A 22,798-nucleotide genomic window follows, 5' to 3' on the forward strand; every position below is an offset into this window, starting at 1 on the left:
TGTGTTTGTGTGTGTGTATGCTAAAGGGGCAGGTCCCCATCCCTGCTCCCAGACAGAGGCTGCCTTTGGAGGCCCTCTAGAGAGCAGACTGTGTGAATGAGTTACGACAGCTGAGGCCAGTTCCCTCACCACAGGAATCCTAAAACACACACCATCCTGCCAATAAAATCAAATCAACCGGGCAACAAATGCTTATCCAATGCTAATGTAATGCTCTCGTGAGAATCTGCATTCACCTAAGGCACTAGAGCTGCCTGAGCAAACCACACAGATCGCTTTGAATGCAGAGACATGATTGTATGGATGCCGAAATGTCAGGATCTTTCCAGCTGTTGAGGTCTAAAACATTTTCTATTATGTTTCTGAATGGGGTAAAACTAGAGTTTTTAGACTTTGGTGATATATAAACAACTTCCTTTAACCACTGAAAACTTCCACAAAAGTTTGATTCACCTATATCATAACCATTTCAAAACAAAATACTAATTTTTGTTGTATATGCATTTATTTTAACAAAAGTTGACATTCAATAGTTAGCAGGCAAGCATGTTAGCCTCTCAGTAGTGCTCTTATGTGTTAGTTAAAGGTTAAGGGTGCTGTATGTAAGTTTGACTCTACTAAAGCATAAAAATACCATAATATGTTTGCAGATGTAATGAATGTATTTGTGTGTGTGTGCGCATATATGTGTGTATGTTAGACTAGTTTAAGTGTTTCTGTAGTTAATAAAGTCTTACCTGTATCACACTTATTCATTGATTGTTCATAACAGTAGTCCCTAATCATGCAGATTTTTGCTACATGCTCTGAGTAGTATTGTACAGTAAAAAAGTAATTTTCCTTAAACAGGAAAGTAACATTCTTAGAGTTGACGGACGGTTGACACTGAGAGGTCAAGTAAATACTTACAGCGGATCTAAATATTTATAATTAATCATAACTAGTTATGAATGATTATTTGTATATACCCTTTGAGCTGATTCGCCACACAGGTATTTAAGATACATGCTAAGTTAGCATACTTCTTTATCTGAAAAACAATGCTACAGTCAGTTATTCTCCTTTGAAAATGTGCTTTCCGAGCCGGAATGTCGTTCTCTGTTCTTGTTTGCGAAACCCACCCACTGCCAGTTTACCCAGTTGTACTTCGGCACCCCCGGGTAGCCAGTTAGTGGAAAACAGCGCATTTCATTTCATTAAAGGGAAAGTTCACCCAAAAATGAAAATGATGTCATTAATGACTCACCCTCATGTCGTTCCAAACCCGTAAGACCTCCGTTCATCTTCGGAACAGTTTAAGATATTTTAGATTTGGTCTGACAGCTTTCGGTCTCTCCATTGAAAATGTGTGTGTGTTATACTGTCCATGTCCAGAAAGGTAATAAAATCCTCATCAAAGTAGTCCATGTGACATCAGTGGGTCAGTTAGGATTTGTTGAAACATCAAAAATACATTTTGGTCCAAAAATAACAAAAACTACGACTTTATTCTGCATTGTCTTCAAGTGCAGTGATATCCGGTTCGCAAACGAATCATTGGATTTAACCAGTTCTTCTTGAGCCAGTTCACCAAATCGAACTGAATCGTTTGAAACGGTCCGCATCTCCAATAAGCATTAATCCACAAATGACTTAAAGGTACAGGTTGTAGGACCTGCCACTAGAGGGTTTACCACCAAAACAATAACAATCGCATGGCTTGATGATGCTGAGAAGGAGCGTGGAATGATGGAATTTGTTTTCTTCTACCCAACTGCTGATGGCCATCAATCAAACAGAAAGATAAATCACGGATTTAACGCGATTTGCGCGAAGTAGATTAAATACAAAGTCAATGCAAAGACACATTCAGACTATGGATCAGACGCACTCTCGCACGGGTCTAGACGCAATACCCCATGTTTGGCGTGTATGCCCCAAGTATGCTCGAGTAAAACAAGCAAGATCGGCATCTCTTTCTAGTTGTCAAGTTTGTCGCGAAGCTACTTCCGCATTTGTCCACATATATGATAACTGCGCATGTGTGATTCAGTGTGAAGCACGTCTGAACCGAACTGGTTCTTTTGATGATTAATTCTGAACTGATTCTGTGCTAATGTTATGAGCGCGGGTAAACCGAAGGCTTGAATCAAGGGCAGTCATCGCCAATGAGGTCTTTAAGTCGAGCGCAAAAGAACAAGTGAACCATTTTCTTCAACCGGTTTATTGAATTGAACTGTCCGTAAGAGAACCGATTTGCGGAAAACAACTCTAGAACGAATCAATCTTTCGTTCGTTATCTGGCTCGGCTGAGGGTTCATCTTCAGTTCTCTCTTCACAGCAGTTCAGTCAGTGTACAGTTTGAGTAAATTAATTACTCCGAGATATTAGATTTGGTGAACTGGTTCAAGAAGAACCGGTTAAATCAAATGATTCGTTCGCAAACCGGATATCACTACACTTGAACGCGCTCATAACAGCCCCGGATGAGAAGACAATGCTGAATCAAGTCATAGTTTTTGTTATTTTTGGACCAAAATGTATTTTCAATGCTTCAACAAATTCTAACTGAACCTCTGATGTCACATTAACTACTTTGATGATGTTTTTATTACCTTTCTGGACATGAACAAAAGCTCTCGGACTAATTCTAAAATATCTTAAACTGTGTTCCGAAGATGAACAGAGGTCTTACGGGTTTGGAACAAGTCATTAATGACATCATTTTTGGGTGAACTATCCCTTTAATGACAGCATTTTCATTTTTGGGTGAACTATCCCTTTAATTCTTGATTTATTTCCTTGTATTTTTCAACCTTTCTTATTATTTGCAACTGTGGGCCGAATCAAAGGTCAACAAAGGCCAACCCTGCGCACTACTTCTATAATGCAATCATTTCATTACAGCTTTCAAAAAGCAAGTTTACCTCAGAATGCACAACTTTGAATGGTTGAAACTTTGCATGAATACTTTGAATGGTTGTCAATGAAAAGAAAATGCTTTTTGTTGCTAGTTGATGTAAACTCGACATCTACCAGCAGGGGCTAACTGGACCATGCTAACACTCTATGTGTGGTGAGACTCTTGCAGAGAAATACAAACAAACTAGTTTGTATTCAGTGTGTATTTGCATTTCCCCATCCCAAACTTATCATACAACAGTCACCCTCTTGGTCAGTCATAATAATAAAGAATGTCTGCTTGCTTTGAGGCTTTTCAATGCAGCGTCAAATGCAATGCACCAAAAAGAGGAATCATCTTTCAAGGCAGAAAATCTTCTGTTACTAAACATACTGCTCTTTTGGCAAATTATGTGTAATATTAATTTATACACATAATAATAGTGTCAAAGAATCAACATAATCTCTGTTTAGCAAAGTCATTTAAAACAAAAGCTAATTCCAAATTAGCATTTAAAGTTTTGGTTTTCATCCCAGTGTGTCCATAATTTTTAATTTCAGACAATAATTTTCAATATTGAAAAGCTAAATTGGGTAGGAGTGAAGCACATTAATATTGCAAAAGTGTTTTTTTTTTCTTATTTGTTACATTTAATAATTGATAGAGCCAATCCATTACCAGGGCCCCTCTCAAACCTGACAGAACTACTCTGGCCACAAATGACCAGGCGGGGTGGGAGAGAGACCGGCAAAAAGAGGGGGAGGGGGAGAAAGTGAGAGAGACAGAGAAAACAAATGAGAAAAAATGTCTGCACCAGCACCTAACTAAGCCGATAACCCCAACTACAAACACTGTTTGTTTCTGTTCTCTGTGCATGTTTGTTTCAACAAAAAGTTGCACGATTATGTTTCCCCATCATAAGCAGATTTAATGAATCCTGATGAAAATAAATAATTCAACTGCTAAATAAAGAACTATTCTTTTGTTTTTCTGTGCACCCAACTGAATTCAACACAGCTGATGTAGGCAGTGAGTGAGGGCAGCCATTGTATAGCACTGCTAATGGCTTGCTAGCTCACAGTACTCTGTAAATGCTTAGAGCACCTAGTGGTTTGCTGAGTTGCATTAAAACAGAAGGGTGGAGTGTGTTCTTGATTAGATGGGTTGAGCTGCACAAGTCTAGATTCCTGCATTTTTTCCCTCTGGCTCTCTTTCCCTGTTATGTGCCAACCTCTCCATCAATACACACATGCATTTACTTACATAAATACATACATATTTAAAGACTGAATATATGTGTGCTACGTATAGCCTACATATTTACATTTTTTTTTATTCTACATTTGGACAAGCTTGTAAATTATCAATCACTCACTTGATGTTGACTCTTAAAAATAAATAAATAAATAATAATAATAATAATAATAATAATAATATGTACATTATAATGTAATAACATATTCACTAGCATTTCAAATGACTCATCGCAATTAATCGATTTAACAGCACTAGTCCCTATATTTTTAATTAGCCAGTAGGTTTAAGTTATATTAACAATGATTGGCTACTAAATAAAAGGGAGTGGCATTTTGATTTTCAAGAACGTTTGATTGGTTTTAATTGATTAAATACGCATATCCTTTAAAAGTGAATTTTATGTTTTTAAAAACACAAAAGATCATTTTAAACTAAACTTTAAAGTGAAATATACATACTGTATTTTCCGGACTATAATCTAAATAAAGACTATTCCGCACTCTTTTTAATAGTTTGGCTGGTTCTGCAACTTATTTATCAAAAATGTAATTGACATGAACCAAGAGAAATGAACAAAGAGAAAACATTACCTTCTCCAGCCACGAGAGGGCACTCTATGCTGCTCAGTGCTCCTCTAGTCTACCCCTGAAAATTTTTTTCTCTTGGTTCTTGGTTCTAAATAAATGCAACTTATAGTCCAGTGCGACTTATATAGGTTTTTTTCTTCATCATGACGTATTTTTGGACTGATGCGACTTATACTTAGGTGCGACTTATAGTCCGAAAATTATGGTAAGCATGTATCCAAATGAGCTCCATATAAGAAATCATATGAGATTAAATCGTCTCAAAGTGAACATTAACACTCCAGGCTTTAATCGGAGTTGCCACATTACTTTCCCGTACCATTCATTCATTCATTTATTCATTCATTCACGGGTTCCCAACTTAATTTGCCTCTTTCACAATTAGTCTCTCCAAGCATTATGAGAAGGGTGTGAAAGAAGAAGTTTACAATGAAGAGAGGATGAGGCCAAATGGAAATTGCTAAGACACAAAAAAAAAAAAAAATGAGCCGCAATGGACATTTTTAACTCATGTCATAGTCCATTTTGAGGAACATGGTGTGGCTATTGTGGGGAATAATAACTTATGATCTTCTGATGCCACCAGTCACATGTCTCGCATGGACAGGCCAAAAAAAACAAACTTTTTCCTTTTTTTTTTTTATACTCAAGCAGCCTTTTTAATTATGCTTCTCTCATAGTAGTTAGTTACTTGTCTGAGACGACCCTCTGTAAAAGCACTGTGCTCTTTGAGCCATCAAGAACATTTCCTTTAAACAGTCGAGTCAAATGATCTGCTCTGCTCTTGAACTTTTGCCAAACCGTCAAAAAAACATCAGACTTTTGACCCTATGCCGCTAAATGCTTTGCAGCACTAGAAGATTCAGATGTGCAATGAATTTTTCTGAAAATTCTGCTGATCTACGGTTTCCTTTTAGTCCTCATAACGGTACAATTTAGAGTATAAAATGCAAAAACTTCTCGTGAGAAGCTAGACACCATCTCAGATCTTTCATAATGCAACAAAGTGCGATTGTGTCATTTCCACTGTTATGATTTCATAACATGTTCAAAGCATTCAAATTCCCAGCTGGTTCAGATGCAAATGATAGTCATCTTTTTAATTATAAAACAAGATCCTGTTTTGAGGCTGCCTGGCCGCATGTCCTTTCTGATTTTTTCAGAAGTGTTCCAAACATGAACAGTACATAAGCTACCTAAAAACGATCGTTAAAGACTCAAGAAGAGCTCCATTTAATTTAGACATAAAAGGGAACAGAATGAGGGATAATGAACAATGGATTTAGAACAACAAACACTACTGTTCAAACATTTGAGGTCAGCATGATTTTTTAATGCTTTTGAAGTTTTATGCTGGCCAAGGTCTGCATTTATTTGCTAAAGAATTTTTTATTGTTAAGCAACATTAAAAATGTTCTCTATTGTGCAAAGCTGAATTTTTTGGCAGCCATTTTTATCAGTGTCACATGATCCTTCAGAAATCCGTCTTATATTCTGATTTGCTGCTCAAGAAACATTAATTTCTCAATTTTTTAAAAATAAAATTAAATAAAAACTCACATTTTTGGAGGATGTCTACAAGTCTTCTGAAGCAAATAAAAATGACAGGGTTATCTGAAGTTTCTCAGTGCAATCACAGTACAAGAAATTGCAATATGTATCTAAAATCATTGTTGATCAATGCACTGGTCAAAAACAGATATAGAATCACCGATAGGCCCGCACACCTGGCATGGGGCTCCTCTTGAGGAGAAGTATTTTAGTAGCCACCCGGCTCCAATAAAAACAGTCTGGTCCTAATCAGCCACATGTGAAACACTGAGACAACTCCAGTTTCATGCACCAGAAAACAGACTGAGGGTGTACTAACACTAACCAGTTTGAACCGTGCCCGAGTGCTTTGACCACCAAAGCCCTGGCCCGCTTGGAAGAGGTGGGCCAGAGCACGGTTCAGTTGGACTTGGGTGCGGTTCGCATGCAGTGTGAGCGCTAACCGTGCTGGAGCACGGAACAGGACACGTGACGTCACGGTTTTGCGACGCTCCAAAACCAACATGGCGGGGAAAGGGTCGCTTTGGTCTACGGCAGAGGTGCAATGCCTGTTGGAAATTTGGGCAGATGAGAGCATACAAGAACAGCTGGACAAAACGCATAAAAACTCAAAACTGCAAAGTCTTTGCTGCACTTCAGCTGGTACCTTGCAAACCTCCTCATACGAGCAGCACGATTACGCGAAAATTTTCGCGCCACTAAGGCGACACATCTGTTTAACAACAGGCTGTGAGAGGGCTGTGGACCACCGTGGACCAAACGACACAAAATTATCCACAAAGAAAACAGAGCGATGGACTCAGAGAGCGCCACTCTTCCTGTTTATCCCGAAACCGTCGCACCATAATGACGTAAGCGTGTTCCGGCACGAATGCTGAAACCCTATGTGAGTTCAGGCCAGAGGGGGAGGGGGGACAATCGTACTCGGGCCCGGTTCATGGCAACCGTGCCTAGTGTGAGTACACCCTGAGACTAATGTTGAGGACAACACTTACAGTAAACCTAAACTGTAAACTTACCTCAACAAGAAAGGAGGGATAAAGGAAAGGAAGATTCTCATCTCACTCTAAAAACCAACTAAACAAATACAAAGGCTTTTTCCACAATCACTTTGCTCAAACATGTCTCAAGCAGGAGGAAATCTAAAAAAAAATTACTTGAGAACATTGTGTGTTACAACAAAGCACTTGTTCTCTCTTGGATTTAATCTTATTATAGCATTGTGTGGATGAGCTCAGAAATCCTTTTAATTAGATTTGGAGCCATGAAATATCATTCATCACATTCAACACACTACCGTTTACTCTGGAAGCTCAAAGCATGTGAAATCACACCCAGTCTCTCAAGCCTGTGCATTAGCTACAAGGCCAAATAATTGCCATTCGAATGTTCCTTCTAAACAATGGCAATATATGCCAAACACTTGGCTGTTTGAGTCTAAACCGTTTTGTTGATTGCACAATGAGATAAAACATAAATCCAATGCAATGTCTCTAATAGAGCTCCACCAGATTAAAGGAATCCAATAAAAAAAAAGCATCACTTGAGCCTGAAGGAGATTTCTAACATGTTTGGTTGGGGTTCGACAGCAGGCAGAGCTGTAAGTGAGTGATTTCATTACGGATTATTGGTGTATATTACCACTAAGAGGAAGGGAAGACCCCACGGTACAAATACGATGTGTGAATGACTAAATGCATTGAGTCATCCTGTGCAGACAGAATGGAGAGTTAAGTGTTCAGGGTTGTCTTGGCAACTAAAGTAGCAGCAAACAAAGGCATTTCATATGATTAGGTGAAATATTTGAAAAACCTTGAAATCCTTGCAAATTTAAGGTGACAGTATATTTAATACGAAACACTCAAAATACACGGATCAAGGAACCAGCCTTCAGTTTAATAATCATTGGTGCAAGCAGTGCAAATTATATCATTAAATTTAATTGCATTTTAATCCATCCATATCAGCACTGTCTTCTGAAACCTTGATGCAGATAAACAATAGCTTTCGGCTTGAGCCACACTTAAAAGTTGTCATTAGATTTCAAAAGAGCAATGCCTACTGCAAACAAATTGTACCTTTCTTGCATAAAACAATGTTGCTAGCAACTTTTGCACAAGTAAACTGAACATAAACGTTTAGATTTAGATGTATGATACTGGTGTCTTTGGGTCAAGCCACACACCATTAAAACAATAAGCATCACTAAGGTAAATGCACATTTGGCTCTTATAATTTCCAACTGTACTAGACACTTTGGACTTGAACTGACTCCTATTGCAATAGATTCATGAAGTTTGTTCTGTTTCTTACACTTTGTTTTGTTCTTTTTTTTTGTATATGTTTCCCCATCTCATAGTACATGCGTCCACTCATGGACATTCTTGGATTCAATTCTGCTGCACCTCACTGACCAGAATACCACAAGTTCTGTGACCGTCCTTGTGTTCTGTTTGTGCTTGTAACTATTTATATGCAGGCCTACTTGTATGTTTACACCCTAAACTCTAGCTAAATTTGCTATATTAAGCAAACGTAATTTTTGTTGTAATTATTATTTGTACCTTGGACAGTTATGTCATGTGATGTCAACATGGCGTCGCCCATGAGGGGGCGACCCACCCCATGTAGAAGAAAACTGCCTTTTATACAAAACTGGCATGCGAGGGGTCTCATAGTGCACATTATTAACTGATATTTCTCAAAAAAAATGCTCTTAATTTGAGTAAATCTTTTAACCAGAATTTTTTTTTATACTTAATGCTCCTTTAAGAAACAAACAAAAGTTCTCTCTAACACCGGTAGGTGTGTCCTACAGAACAGATCAAGACCCCACAAATAAGGATTTTGCACATGCGAATTTCCAAACCATTTCAGTGTTATGAACACACAGACAACGTTCATACACTCTCCCACGCGTTTTTAGGAAATGATCCCGTTTTCAAACTATTCCTAGATCGTCAGCATTTTTGAACGCAAAAAAAAGCCTCAACAGAAAGATCGGGAGCAGTGATTGACATGCGGTTGTTGGAAATCGTACTCTAAATTTGCATGAATCTCGCTCCAACAGTCCTGCGGTTACAACACTGTCAGTGCATTTGAATAAGATTAAAACGGTACTTACATAACGCCGTAACTTTTTTTCAGGTGGAGACTTTCTGAGCCACCCCGTGCACACCACCTCTCCTCCGCTCATTTTCATCTAACCTTCCAGGAAAATAAGCGCTTTAAGTTTCGTGTTTCAACCTGCAACACATGAAAGCAAAGTCCCACAATTTGAGGTGGAAGTTGCGCCCAAGTGTTTTTAGTGCGTTTGTTAAAACAAACAAAAATACCGTCACTCTCGGTTTCCAGCACGTCCACACGGGAAGAGCTTCCCGACAGCGACACAAACTCCTCTGGATGAAGTCCTCTCTTCTGGCGAAAGGAATATATCAAACACCGTATGTTCAAGCACAGCAATATCCGTCTGAAGTTGAGCCTTCTTTTAGTTTACACACTTTATCGGTGTAAATAATCCGCTGTTTTGTTGTTGTTGTTGTTTCCAGCTGAAATGCAACGAGGCAGCGAGTGATACTCGCCAAGTTCGGCGTAGTGAAAGCTTTGCTTGATAACCTTACTTCAAAGTAAACCAAAACAGTTTTCTTGAAAATATATACAGTTTTTCCTTATTTTTCCAAAACATTATGGTCGCATTAGCGCTGATGTGCTTTCTTGGACTAGAAAATAAATCCGTTCCGATCGTCGACCTTCCCTCCAGTTTCACTCCCCACGGCTCCTTGCTGATTGACAAGCATAAACGTCGATACTTTCCCTAAACTCAGCCTCCTCTGGCCTATGGAGGCAGGGAGAAGTCGGTCAAGACGGAGAATAAAGAGCATTACATCATGGGAAATGTAGTCTTGGAGTGTTGCCCCGTGAAGAGGGAAAACGCTGGGACGGAGGACAGAACGCTGAGACATAAACAAATGTCTCAACCACGTCCCAAATAAAACTAGCTTGAGTCCGGATTAAGACTGCGACAATAAAGTAGTGCTGTTCTTTTGCGTCTAATCTTTTTAATGATTCGACTGAGCCGCTTCTCAAACTCAATCTGTAGGATTTGTAAAACAGTCACAGTCGGTTTATAAGATTATTACAATAAATATTTTGTAGAATACCATTTTCTATAACTAGTAAATTGTCTGCCAAAACCTTTTTTTTTTAACCTAAACGAATGTTTGTGTGGTTAAATGTGACAGCAAAATATATTTAGGCACTAAATAATTTTTATATATGTATATATACGTTTATATTTTTGTGTGTTGAATCATACTGCAATAAGCTGACGTGAACTTTGCAGTAAACACCACCCATTAATAAAGCCCCAAAAGTAAAAGAAAAGCCAGGCGTGTCTAGATTTGGCTTCATTAAACGTTTTAGAGCATGTACAATTCAACACATGATGACGTATTTACGTCAGTACGTAAAAGAATCACTGTTTCTGAAATGAATCTTTAAATGAACTGTTTGAAAGAACCGAATCGCAGAAAAGAGTCCAAAAGAGACTTTCAATTAAAGCATAGTATGTTTAAGCGAACGTCTTGATACAGACTGCACTTACCTAACAGAATTGTCCAAATTAATGATGCTGTCTTTTAATAGCTAGCTGAGTTTTTTTATACAGGAGTTAACTTTACACAGGCCTACATATTTATAAAAATTGAGAAATTCAGACAGTTTAAGATAAACCCTCAAAAGCATAGGTAGGCTACTAAAGTTAATACGACTGGTAAACGGTTTCTGTCAGTAAAGAATGTTTTCATGTTTGTGGGATTGGTATCTTCGGAATGTTATTGTAATGCTAAACGCCTAGCTGGTTATCTCTGAAGCTCTGTGCCTACTCTCTGCAATGATTTGCATCTCAGTGCAAACGATTGATTTAGTCATTTATTATCCTATAATCTTTCATCTTGTGATTTCAGGTTGTGTCTATAATCCATATTAAGTATTTTTATCTACAAAATAATTTAGTCCACACCTTGGTTGTTTTCTTCTATTATCTGTCTACTCTAAAAAACCCAAGGACGATATAAGTGGCTATGGACCTTTTTCCTATTTCTGGGTTTCTCAGCAGAAAAGGTCGTCATAGTTGGGTATTTCAATAGTTATTATAACAACATTATAACTATTTCCATGTCACAAAATTAATTGTCAGTGGGAGTGGCCTAAACTGTAGCAAAGACATGGGTAGATAATATCAGTTGTTGAATAATTCAAGTCATTGATTTAACCAAATGGTTTTAGAGACTGTGTGAGTGGTGCAACACTGTTATAAAGCGAATGGCTCTGGGGGGGACTGAAGAACTAAAGCCCACATTTGAAAACCACAAAGCCAACTTTGCTACATGTATTAGTTCACCAATTTAGAAATGCTCATCTAAGGATTGCTTAAATGTCTATTCTAAGCTAATGAACAAGGACAATGATGTTTTGCTGATTTTAATTGGACTTAACTGGCTCAAAAACAAAGAGTTGTTTTAGGGTGTAGTGGTTCAAACTGAGGACAGTGGGATGTTGGGGATGGATTTATGGATTGACAGGCATGAGGTGACTAACAAAGGTATCATACTCTGGTAGTAAAAACAGACCTAAACTTGGTCATTGTCTTAGAACCATAGAATATTCACAGGAATAGCACTTGTTTTAATTGTTGCTCGGGGGTTCAGTATAAACCAATTTATATATATCTATATAGTTTATTTCTATTTTGTTTTCATTTTGATATTGTCATTTTTATAACCCTTTTGAAGAGGTCTATATAGTTTTTAAAGATGAACATAAGAATGGCAATGAAAATAAACATAAGTAATCAAAAATGTATTAGTACTGAAATCAAATGTGTCTTATTGTAACTGAACACTGAAAACTGAAACATCAGCTTTTTTTCTTTTCTTTTGGATATAAGACTTGAGCTTTCATACTGTAACCACATCTCTAACCTTGAAATAAAATAGGCACATTCTTTTAAAATGTTTTAACTAGTAAATGACACAAAACCTGACAGTGATCAAGTGAGTGATCAATTGTAACATGGTTTTTAAATAATATAATTAGACAATTTTCAGTTATGAGTATTTACTATAGAGCCAAAACCATAAGTATTACATATTAACACTGTACAGCAAGAAGGTTTTGTGTGTGTGTGTGTGTGTGTGGCTGGTCCGTATTGGACTACTGAAGTATTAAAAAGCACATGAAATTCACTTTAAAAATTTAAATTAAAAAAAGGTATCACCTGAATGAATAAAATAACTTAATTGTAATTAAATAATTGACAAAAGGATATAGCTGTAATCCTCAACCCAGAAGTTGAAAAACTTCCAATTCAAATATTCATGCAAGCAGTTCACTGTATAGTATGGTCCAAAAATATTTTTAAAACCATTCTCTGCCTAATGATTTCTGTTTAGAAAATGAAACAATTAAGATTCCAGAATGAGACCATAACCATTACTGTATTTTGTACAAATTTATTGCATGCCCATTTCTGACCTAAAGTACTCAAAGTGCTTCAATTAATTTCAAATGAACATCAATGTAAAAGGGAAAAACCATGCAAACCAGAAAAATGAATAAGACACATCTGTTCTGAGGTGGCACACTTATCCACACTGTGGGCAATCGGGACAAAACAAATGCTGTTAGCTGGACTGTCCAGTGCTCTGAGGCTATGTCTGTGACCCTTCCTTAGAAGACGAGTCTGCTGACTGTATTGAAGCCCCCTCCTCCACCCCCACCTGAGGGCCCACAGCTGCCAGGAGGCTCGTTGTCATCAGAACCGTTGGGTCGGAATGAGCAAGAAGCAGAGGTTGCTTGAAGAGCTCGAGCTCTAGCATTCAGCTCCTGCTCCTGGAAGGAAAAGAAAAAAGGGCTAAATCCATGACACAAAGGAAAACCATTCATATTTCATTGAAAACCCATTTTTGAAAAGACTTTTATTTGAAAATGTCAGGTGGAATAACAATAATAATAAAATTCAGTATCTTAATATATTGTAACAATAAATAATGTATTGAACTTTACAAAGAGCCATAAGGCTTTATAAAATAATTTAATGTCCTATGTTTTTCCCCTTTTGTGTTTTTGTACCATATTACTTATTTGTTAAAATTACTTAAATTTTTTTTTTTATTAAATTTTTTTTGGGGAGGGGGTACCTTTATTCATCAAAGAGGCTCAATTGAGCTCAATTGGTAGAGCACTGCGCTATTAAGCGCAAGGTTGGGGGTTCGATTCCCCGGGAACACATGATATGTAAAAATTGATAGCCTGAATGCACTAAGTCACTTTGGATAAAAGCATCTGCTAAATGCATAAATGTAATTTTTTAATTTTAATTTTATTCATAGAAGTATTAAATCAGCATATTAGAATGATTTCTGAAGATCATTTGATACTGAAGACTGGCTGCTGAAAATTCAGCTTTGCCATCAGATGAATAAAATATATATTTTTAAACATAAAGCCTTAAAACTGTTATTTAAAATTGTAACAGTATTTCAGAACATTACCTTTACTAATTGTATTTTGATCAAATAAATACAGCCTCGCATAGAATAACAGTAGTAGTATATTTTTGTTTAATGCCATGTCAGCATCTTAGGCTATTTTCTTGGAGAGCATAAAAGTGCACCACAGACAAAGTACAATATTCCCACCTGCAGGAAGAGTTTGTTGTCTTTGGTAATGGCATCCATCAGCTCCTTCTGCAGGGGCGGCTCTCCACTCAGTCTTGAGCCATTTACAACTGACCCAGGATTGCTCGGTTGTCCACCGACCTCTTGTTTCCTGTAGATCAGGACATAGGCTGTGTCCTTAGGGAAGCGACCGGTGACGTTCCGCAAGGACTCAGAGTTTGTATAAGTCACACGGCTGTCATTAAACAAGAACCAGTCGGTGGACTTGTTGTCAGTGCATCCCATTTCCTCCTGTGTGGCTGTCGAGCGCTCTGATAGGCTGGAGCTTTCCAGGGGCGTGGAACTTGGGTGAGCTACAGAACCGTCAGTGTTACTCACATTCCTTCCATACGAATAGTAGTGACCGCTCTCAGAGGACATCCCAGAATGCACTACAACAGAACTCAAAACATACGGCACTGACAGCAACTCCGAATCACTGTCGTTTGTCTTGCCATTTGTTCTGTTTTCTGTCATCACATCCTCCTTTTGAGAAGGTTTGAGCTTCTTAGCTAGATTCTCACCACTCTCTGGGGAGTCGGATGAGGAAGACGTAACTGAGATACCGTGTTGGCGTAAAGGCAGGCTCATGTGCAGCGGAATGCCTACATTGTCCAGGATCTTGCGACGGACGTGACAGGTGGCATCGTACGAGAAGCGCAGCAGAGTCAGAATGAGGTACTCAGGTGCCGCCACCACCCGCATGACCTTCTCGGCCCTCTGAAGTGAGGCGCAGCGTTCACAGAAGTAGCAGTTCTCATTCTCTAGGATTTCTGGAGCTAGGAAGTAGTCGACCAAATCTGGTACAGACAGTGTGGGCTCCTCCACCGGCCTCTCAATCCTGGTTCCTGCACCTTCTTTAACCGAGCCCTCCGACGATTCACTGCCTCCATTCACCGCCCCTTGGCAGGGTCCCACAGAGGAGGAGCTTTTGTGCTCATCGGTGGGACCGTGGCACTTGGACATCGAGGGGCAGAATGCAAGAGAGAGGTCTGTAAATGGCTCCTCTTTTTCTGACAGGCTGTGGCACTGCAGGCAGCGGATGGCTGTCGAGAGTCGACCACCAAACATACGCTCCACTAGAGTGCGACCATCTCCCTTGGGTGCTACAGGATCTGGATTCAATGGCATATCAGCGACTGGCTGACTTACAGCATTGTTTAGAGTTTCAGCAGAAGTGCTTGCAGGTTCAGGTTTTGGGCTGTTCACCTGAAGTTCTGAGAGAGTCTTCTCTTCTTCATGCAACCTTAATTTCACAGAAGACAGAACGAGACACATGAAATGCATAAACTCCCCATGCTGTCATAAATAAGAAAACGCATTATTTTATTGTTTTTAGGGCTGTTATCAATTAAAGGAACCTCTTATTTACATAAGTAAAAAACCCAGCAAGTAAAATGATAGCTTTGCAAGCCATATTATATATATATATATATATATATATATATATATATATATATATATATATATATATATATATATATATAATTATCAATATATTTAATACATAATATATTATTATGTATTATATATAAATGTATATAATACATAATTACATTTTTTATTGCATACTTGTTACTTGTTGAAGTTTAAATAGTTTTGTTTACTTTTTCCCATTTTCACTTCTTAACAGCTCTTACACTCTGTAGTGAAGCAGTGACATGATATTATTCATTAAACAGTTACCAGCATTTAAATAATAAAAATGTATGTATTTAAAACATATACACATTACAGTGAAATGCAACAGTTACCATATGGTCCTTGCTGTAGAAAAAGTGATTTTTGGATGAATCCCTCTTTGTAAACTCAAGAGATTTGGATTCTGACAGTACATTTTTATGCAGGTGGCAGGAGAAAAACAGCCATTCTGGATTCTAGATAGCAATAAAATCACACTAACCCATGCAAATGAAGAAAATATGTAACTGCCCAATGAGAAACAACTACAACCAACCTTTTTCCACACATTATGGACTTATATTTGGCCAGTTTATACTGAAGCTGACTGGCTGTCTTCTGACAGTCTTCTTTTTAATATCTGTACAAATTAATGTATGCTTCACTTGTATTTTACTTGCTCACTTATGCTTCAAACTTCTTGAGCTAAGAAATATATATATATATATATATATATATATATATATATATATATATATATATATATATATATATATATATATATATATATATAATAATGGATAATATATATATATATTATCCATTATTCCTGACAAACAGGAACCAGAATAAGGAATTAATGTCTGATCAGTCTTCGGCAATCATGTAACAGTTGTAATGTCAACTGAATGAACGTGTTACAATAAACTGCCCTAATAAAGTTTCGAAATCAGCTCAGTCTGGCATTGCACACTTACAGCAAAACTCTTAACTCTTAAACATACATCATTCTTGCCATTGCCATTTTCTGAGTTTACCTGTCCAGCAGAAAGCGCAAATACTCTGAGCAGTCTTGCTGGGATCCGGCTGTAAACCACGGCGGCCGAGAACCCTCCAAAAAACTCCTTGGAGAATATGCTGCTCTCTGGTGGGCAAATAACATGATAAATAAATCACCAGCAGGTATGCTTAATACTCTCATTTAACACGCCCACCCAGCAATGCCAGACACTGTAATGTTTCAAAGGACATTCCGGAAACTGCACAGAAGATAAACATACCTGTGTGTGGGCCAAGAAGGCAAAGAGAAGCTGGAGCTTCTTCATGAGGGTGTTGCTACCATTTAAATGCAGAGACATAACATGTCGTCTGAAACTTTTAAAGAGAGACTGTTAAAAATATCAGAAATACATTACAAAATATAAGAAATATTTAAATGCCTGAGGATCATTTTATGGTGCTTTATATTGTGTTTACTTGCAAATACATAAAAAAGTAATGTTATCCTGCTGCATATGGAGAATGTTAATGTTAGATTAATGACAGTAGAACAGTTGAGAAAGAGATCAGATAATATGCAACAGATTAAAAACGTACTCTGTAGCCATGAATAAAATTTGGATGATGCTGTTCATGTAGCACGTGTTGCCCAGATTCACAAGTCCCGTCTTTCCCGTTTCAGATTTTCCGGTGATCATAAGCAGGCCTGAGGCAAATGAATTTGACTGAGAGGACCAGGCACTTTGGTTCAGAACAAATTTGATCTTCTCCTCATTAGGTTTAGGTAGTTCCTACAACAGAACCAGAGGAGGATATAAAACAGATGAAGCATTGCAACACACTACTGTTCTAAAGGTTGTGTTCAGTTTATGAAAGGAATTAACTAGTTTTGATCAGCAAGGATCTATGAAATTGAATAGCAACAATAAACACTAATAATGTCCCAAAATATTTCTATATTACAAGTGCTTTGTTTTTGAACTTTCAAAGATTCAAAGCACAACATGAATGTTTCTTAAGCATCATACTAAAATGATTACTGAAGGGTCATGTGACACTGAAGACTGAAGGGCTGCTAAAAATTCTACTTTGCCATCACAGAAATATAATTTCTTTTGATAAATGTTAAAATAGAAAAAAAGTTATTTTATTTGTAATATTTCAGTTAATTACTCAGTTATTACTGTATTTGTCATGCCTTAAGGAACATGAGACTTCTTTCAAAAATATTAACTTTACCGACCCCAAACATCTGAAGTACACTCTATTAAATACTCTATAAAAAATGTTAGCAAAACATGTTTACTGTTGTACACCAGAGCCCAAACCAGAGAATCCCTGTTTTATGTCTTACTTTAATGGATTCAAGAATGCTGTCATAGAGGTCTGGGAAGCCAGAATATTGGTACATCATGCAGTGAACGAGTTCTGCAAACTGCAGCAGGAAGGTTTTGCTGTTGGGAAGGCCATCATTCTTCAAAGACTTTACAAGTGGAACTATATGAGGAACCACCTGGTACAAAAGACAAGGGTTATATAATTCACATAACACGATTACAAAGCAGATATTAAAATGCTCAAATCAGATACTAAAGACCACAGCTCCTTAAATGCATTACAAACATTTTCAACTGATTAAAAAAGAAAAAAGAAAAAGCGAAGCAATGTTCACAGTGGCCTTACTAAGTGGAAGGCTTCGGGAGAGTGCTGGAAACTAAGCAGCATGTGTGAAAGCACCACCAGAGCTGCCTGTCTCACAATGGGATACCAGAGACGATTGAAGACCTGTAAACGGACAAACAAAAACACATCCATATACATAAACGCACAGAAAAGCATCTGCCAGGCTGGTCCGAACAACAAGTTTTTAGGCATCAAAGACAATAAATAGTTTATGGACTCAGCTAATATAATCAATTAAATTCTGATCCATTCCACTTCCCAATACTTTCTACAAACCAGAACTCATATGCTGGAGTTGCTTGTAATTCTCTAAATATGTCAATTTGAAAGCTCTTTTATGAGATTTTTTACACACAAACCTGTTCAATTTTGAGCAGTGTGACATCTATGAGGATGGTGAACTTTTGAACTGCAGCAAGACCCTTTAATAAAGCAATGACCCAGGTGTCCACATGATTGGCTAGAGGCCAGGACAACCAGTCAATCATCCTGAGAAAGAGAGAGAGAAAACAGGGTCAGGACAGGCAACATATAAAATAAAAGCCTTACATAAGAGTCACAGTGCCACACAAAATAAAAACTGGCAACATTTTGACCTCAACATTTAACCCAAGGAAAATAAAATAACAAAACAAACACTACTCATTTAAAATCTGTTGAGCCATGATGAACACTACACTCTTTCTGAATGACCTGCATAAATGCAATTACTACATACTTGAGGCACACAAGAAGTAAAGAAAACAACATGATGGCAGTTGAATCAAGGGCTTAGTCTTTTAAATGGACACAAAAGCACTATTCACCAGCTTTACACAGAGCACGCACGCACACACATGCACACACACACACACACACACACACACACACAGAGTCTGACCTGCAGAGTGCTTGTGTCATACTGGCATCTTTAACATTCTGGTCAGTGGTGAGGCTTTTGATGAGGACTGTGATCATTTGCAGAGGGATGTGTTGGACCAGGCTTGCTAGAGCAATGGAGGGTTCAAATGAAGGGTCTGAAATGAAAAAAAAAAAACAGTGCGGAAATATCATTTTTGAATATTACATTATGATTTCATATTTGTGCATATGCCAGTTTTTTTTTTTTAAAGGGGTAATTTCATACTTTTTTTATGTGCAAAAATATATCTACCATATTTTAAAAGGGTTAATTTAATTTATTGTTTGACTGAAAATTTTTAAATAGTTTAAAAAAAATAGTTTTTTTTTTTTTTTTTGCCATTTTCCACCCTTTCAGACCATTAAAACTGAACGGCCTGTTGTGTTGCCATATAAATAAAAACACCCCTTTCAATCATTGTTTCACAATGCATGTTAACATGTTAAATGATAAAAAATCTGTCATTATTGACTGACCCTCATGCCTATAATTGACCATTCTGAATCATTTGTATAATGCTTCTGCAATGTTTTCAAAGCTCCCTTCCAATTCATTCTAATTTCCTTAATTTGAAATACGAATGAAGGAATTATGCATTTATATAGCGCTTTATTGTGTATTTCTGTACACCCAAAGCATTTTTCAATCATGTGGGGCAATCTCTCCTCAACCAGCAAATACCATCCCAGGAGGAATCATTGCTTACTGACCTGTGGATGAGATGATGGCAAACACCTCCTGCAGTGATGGTAGCAGTGTGGCCGGCTCGGCTTTCCAGATGCTCTGCAGCAGCACGCTCACCCTGGTCACCTGGGTCACATACTCCCGCAACTCCCGCTCTTCAGTGGCAGGACAGTTAAAATACGCAAAGGTGCGCACAAGCTGCTGGCAGAACAGAACTCCAGCCTTCTCTCGTGGGACGCACTGAGGGAAGTCCGTCAGTATGGTGGCCAGCTTGGCACAAGTTGCTGGTTCCGGCCGTTCACAGATGATGCGTAGGACCTCTGTCTGTAGCAGCGGTGCCAACTCCAACACAGCCGGGCAGCTGATGAGCAGTCGGAGGGAACCATGAACGAAGTCCAAGATAGCAGGGTCTCTGTGGTCCAGAGAGCCATAGCCCTGCTGTAGGAGACCGAGCAAGTATTGCTTACTGAAGAAGCGGGCAAACTCATCGCGATGGTAACGCGCGTACGCTTCTTGCACTTGGAGGCCAACCTGTCGCTGAAAAGCATCCTCACCCAGGAGAATAAGGCGGGTGGTGAGATGATACAAGGCCTGGCACTGCTCCTCGGTCACTTCCTTTTCTGCAGCCTCCATCACTTTTTTCACAATAGCCCGTTTGACATTCAGAGGATGGGAGGAGCTGACCAGCGCTTCCAAAATCTTATCCATGGTTGGACTGTATTGTACCACAGGAAAATTTGAGGTAAGCTAATGGAGCTGTAACAGTATTAGAGAGTGAGATTATTTCTTGTGTCAAAAGTATTAGTCATGTCTGGCTATGCATCATGTGAGGTGGTTTTTATAAAAAAAAATAAAAATGATGACAAGGTTTGATTGTTTGTAAAGTGAAAATTGATTCTACACCAGCTTTTTTAGTTCACATTTATACTACATGCCTACACATTTAAAATATTAGTTTTTTATCTTTTACCTTCCTGTTAACATTGCTGAAGCAATAAATTCAGTGACACAGAAACTTCATTCCACCACACAGTTATTTAATTTTTTTTTAAAAGAAGTATATTGAACCTTACTAAAAAATCTAACTTACGTTAAAATGAATGTTAATGAGTATATTTCACTCAATTTCTCCTATTGTCATCACTTTGAAGAAACAATTACAAATAAAATAACATGTATTGCCAAACTTCCGTATTAACAAAAAAAAAAAAAAAAACACTTTAGATTTTCCTTTACGAATGTTTTTTTACATATTCCTCATAATAAAAAATTGGTTTTCTATCAAGTAGTATAATTGATCCATTAATCAATTAATATCATAAACGGATTAAATATATTTACAAATTAAAATAAATTCAACAAAATTACCAATTCTTGGCATTAATATAACACTGACATGAATATGTGTGTGTGTGTGTGTGTGTGTGTGTCACACAAAACCAACCTTATGTGTCAATTGAGATTTGTACATCATCTGAAAGCTGAATAAACAATTTCCATTGATGTATAGTTTATTAGGATCTGACAATATTTGGCCGAGATACAACTATTTGAAAATCTGGAATCTGAGAGTAATAAATAAAATAAATAAAAAATAAATAAAAAATAATAAATAAATAAAAATACTGAGAAAATCGCCTTTTAAGTTGTCAAAATGAACTCTTAACAATGCATATTACTAATCAAAAATTAAGTTTATATATATATATATATATATGGGAGGACATTTAAAAAATATCTCCATGGAACTTGATCTTTACTTAATATCCAAATGATTTTTGGCATAAAAGAAAAATCAATAATTTTGACCCATATATAAAGTTTTTTTTTTTTTTTTTTTTTTTGGCTATTGCTAAAAATACACCCCAGCGTTTTGTGGTCCAGGGTCATAGATAGATAGATAGATAGATAGATAGATAGATAGATAGATAGATAGATAGATAGATAGATAGAAATAGAATCCTCTTTGTTTACTATCTTTATACTTTTATTGCTGCCAATTCTTGGCATTAATATAACACTGACATGAAAATTCTAATTAAAGATTTAAGTTAAAGGAAGTTTAAATTAGTTAAAGATGAAGTAGTATGTCTTTAAGCATTCATAGAAATGACAAAGCTGCTTGTATGAGAGACAATTCCAACTGCTTATATTATTTCATGTCTCTTACAATGTCTAAACAATTAATGTCTTTCTACTACAAAATAAATACATAAATAAAATAAACAAAAATAGGTCAACCCAAACAAATGTGAATTTGAATTTATTGCGGGTTACTGACCTAGACAGAGCATTCTGGAAAGAATCAATATCATATGTTATGCGGTTTGCTGCAAATGAAAGCTCTAAAGCTGTAATGAAGATAAAGCTACCTGCTAACTACTCTGCTAGCTAGCTTGGCTAACACAAAGCAGTTAAGCAACCATATAGTAGGACGACACAATAAAACACGAAGCAGAGAAAGATCGCACACACCGTTTACAGATTTAATATCTGGTTGGTTCCTATCGTTATGGACGATATCAGCAGCTAAGTGGCTGATTTAGAAATCGAAACACACAAATGCCACAGCACTGACTTAGCAAAAACAAGAATTACTCGCCTGTCTTTTCTCAAGGATGTCAGCAACGATCGACACTCACCAAATTATGTCATTCCAAAAATGTATTGGTACAGAACTGGAAATAAATCTAATCAAAAGCCGAAATACATATTTTTAAGATATTAATGTTGTGAGCTGCTTGGTAAACTGCGACCTCTTTCAATCAGCTGTTGAAACACACATACGTCATCTAAACGCGCAGAAGTAATGTTAGGACCCACACTTGAGTCCAACATATGAAAAAATTATAATACATCGTTTTTTTTAATAATAATTCAATATTATAATAATTCTTAATGGTGATAGGAAACCGAGGTTTTCTTAACCGTTTGAGGGTTTCATGAAATTGTGTCGATAAATGGCTCTATACTCTTTTAACACATTAGCAACATCTGGTGGTCGGACTTGGTTTCTCCACCAAATCTAACAAAACATCGCGGAGAAGAGGATGGACTGTGGCTAGAAGGGATACGGGAAAAACCTGAAACTATCAATAAATTGAATGTTCTACCTGTTACATTTACATTTAGTCAT

At 37.3% G+C, this 22,798-nt stretch overlaps 2 protein-coding genes across 9 annotated transcripts in view; both read right to left on the reverse strand.

The window, feature by feature from the left end:
• gab1 (GRB2-associated binding protein 1) overlaps positions 1–10,222 on the reverse strand; it is a 73,951-nt gene extending 63,729 nt beyond the window's left edge. The window contains exons 1-2 of one of the 6 annotated variants that reach the window (XM_026204471.1): positions 9,612–10,217; positions 9,401–9,522 (exon numbers count right to left, since the gene is read on the reverse strand). In XM_026204471.1, coding sequence (XP_026060256.1) covers positions 9,401–9,478 — 78 coding nt within the window. In that variant the 5' untranslated portion in view covers positions 9,479–9,522; positions 9,612–10,217. Of the gene's footprint in view, positions 1–9,400; positions 9,523–9,611 lie in introns of all 6 variants that reach the window. The other 5 variants (XM_026204470.1, XM_026204472.1, XM_026204480.1 and 2 more) reach the window with 5 other exon arrangements.
• Positions 10,223–12,772: 2,550 nt separating this feature from the next.
• On the reverse strand, positions 12,773–22,449 carry LOC113044466 (ubiquitin carboxyl-terminal hydrolase 38-like). Of its 3 annotated transcripts, none has more exons than XM_026204485.1 (11): positions 22,305–22,449; positions 19,689–20,377; positions 18,958–19,093; positions 18,437–18,566; positions 18,078–18,179; positions 17,749–17,907; positions 16,992–17,185; positions 16,676–16,769; positions 16,433–16,539; positions 13,977–15,240; positions 12,773–13,167 (listed from the first exon to the last, which is right to left on the reverse strand). In XM_026204485.1, exons 2-11 carry the CDS (start codon positions 20,368–20,370, stop codon positions 13,006–13,008), a joined length of 3,030 nt encoding a protein of 1,009 aa, XP_026060270.1. In that variant the 5' UTR covers positions 20,371–20,377; positions 22,305–22,449; the 3' UTR covers positions 12,773–13,005. The 3 variants fall into 3 exon arrangements, with proteins under 3 accessions (XP_026060270.1, XP_026060269.1, XP_026060268.1); XM_026204484.1 differs by having other exon boundaries at positions 19,689–20,418; XM_026204483.1 differs by having other exon boundaries at positions 19,689–20,418; positions 22,265–22,449.
• Positions 22,450–22,798: the final 349 nt, after the last annotated feature.

The sequence above is a fragment of the Carassius auratus genome, chromosome 26 (genome assembly GCF_003368295.1).
Source record: "Carassius auratus strain Wakin chromosome 26, ASM336829v1, whole genome shotgun sequence".
NCBI classification, from domain to species: domain Eukaryota; kingdom Metazoa; phylum Chordata; class Actinopteri; order Cypriniformes; family Cyprinidae; genus Carassius; species Carassius auratus.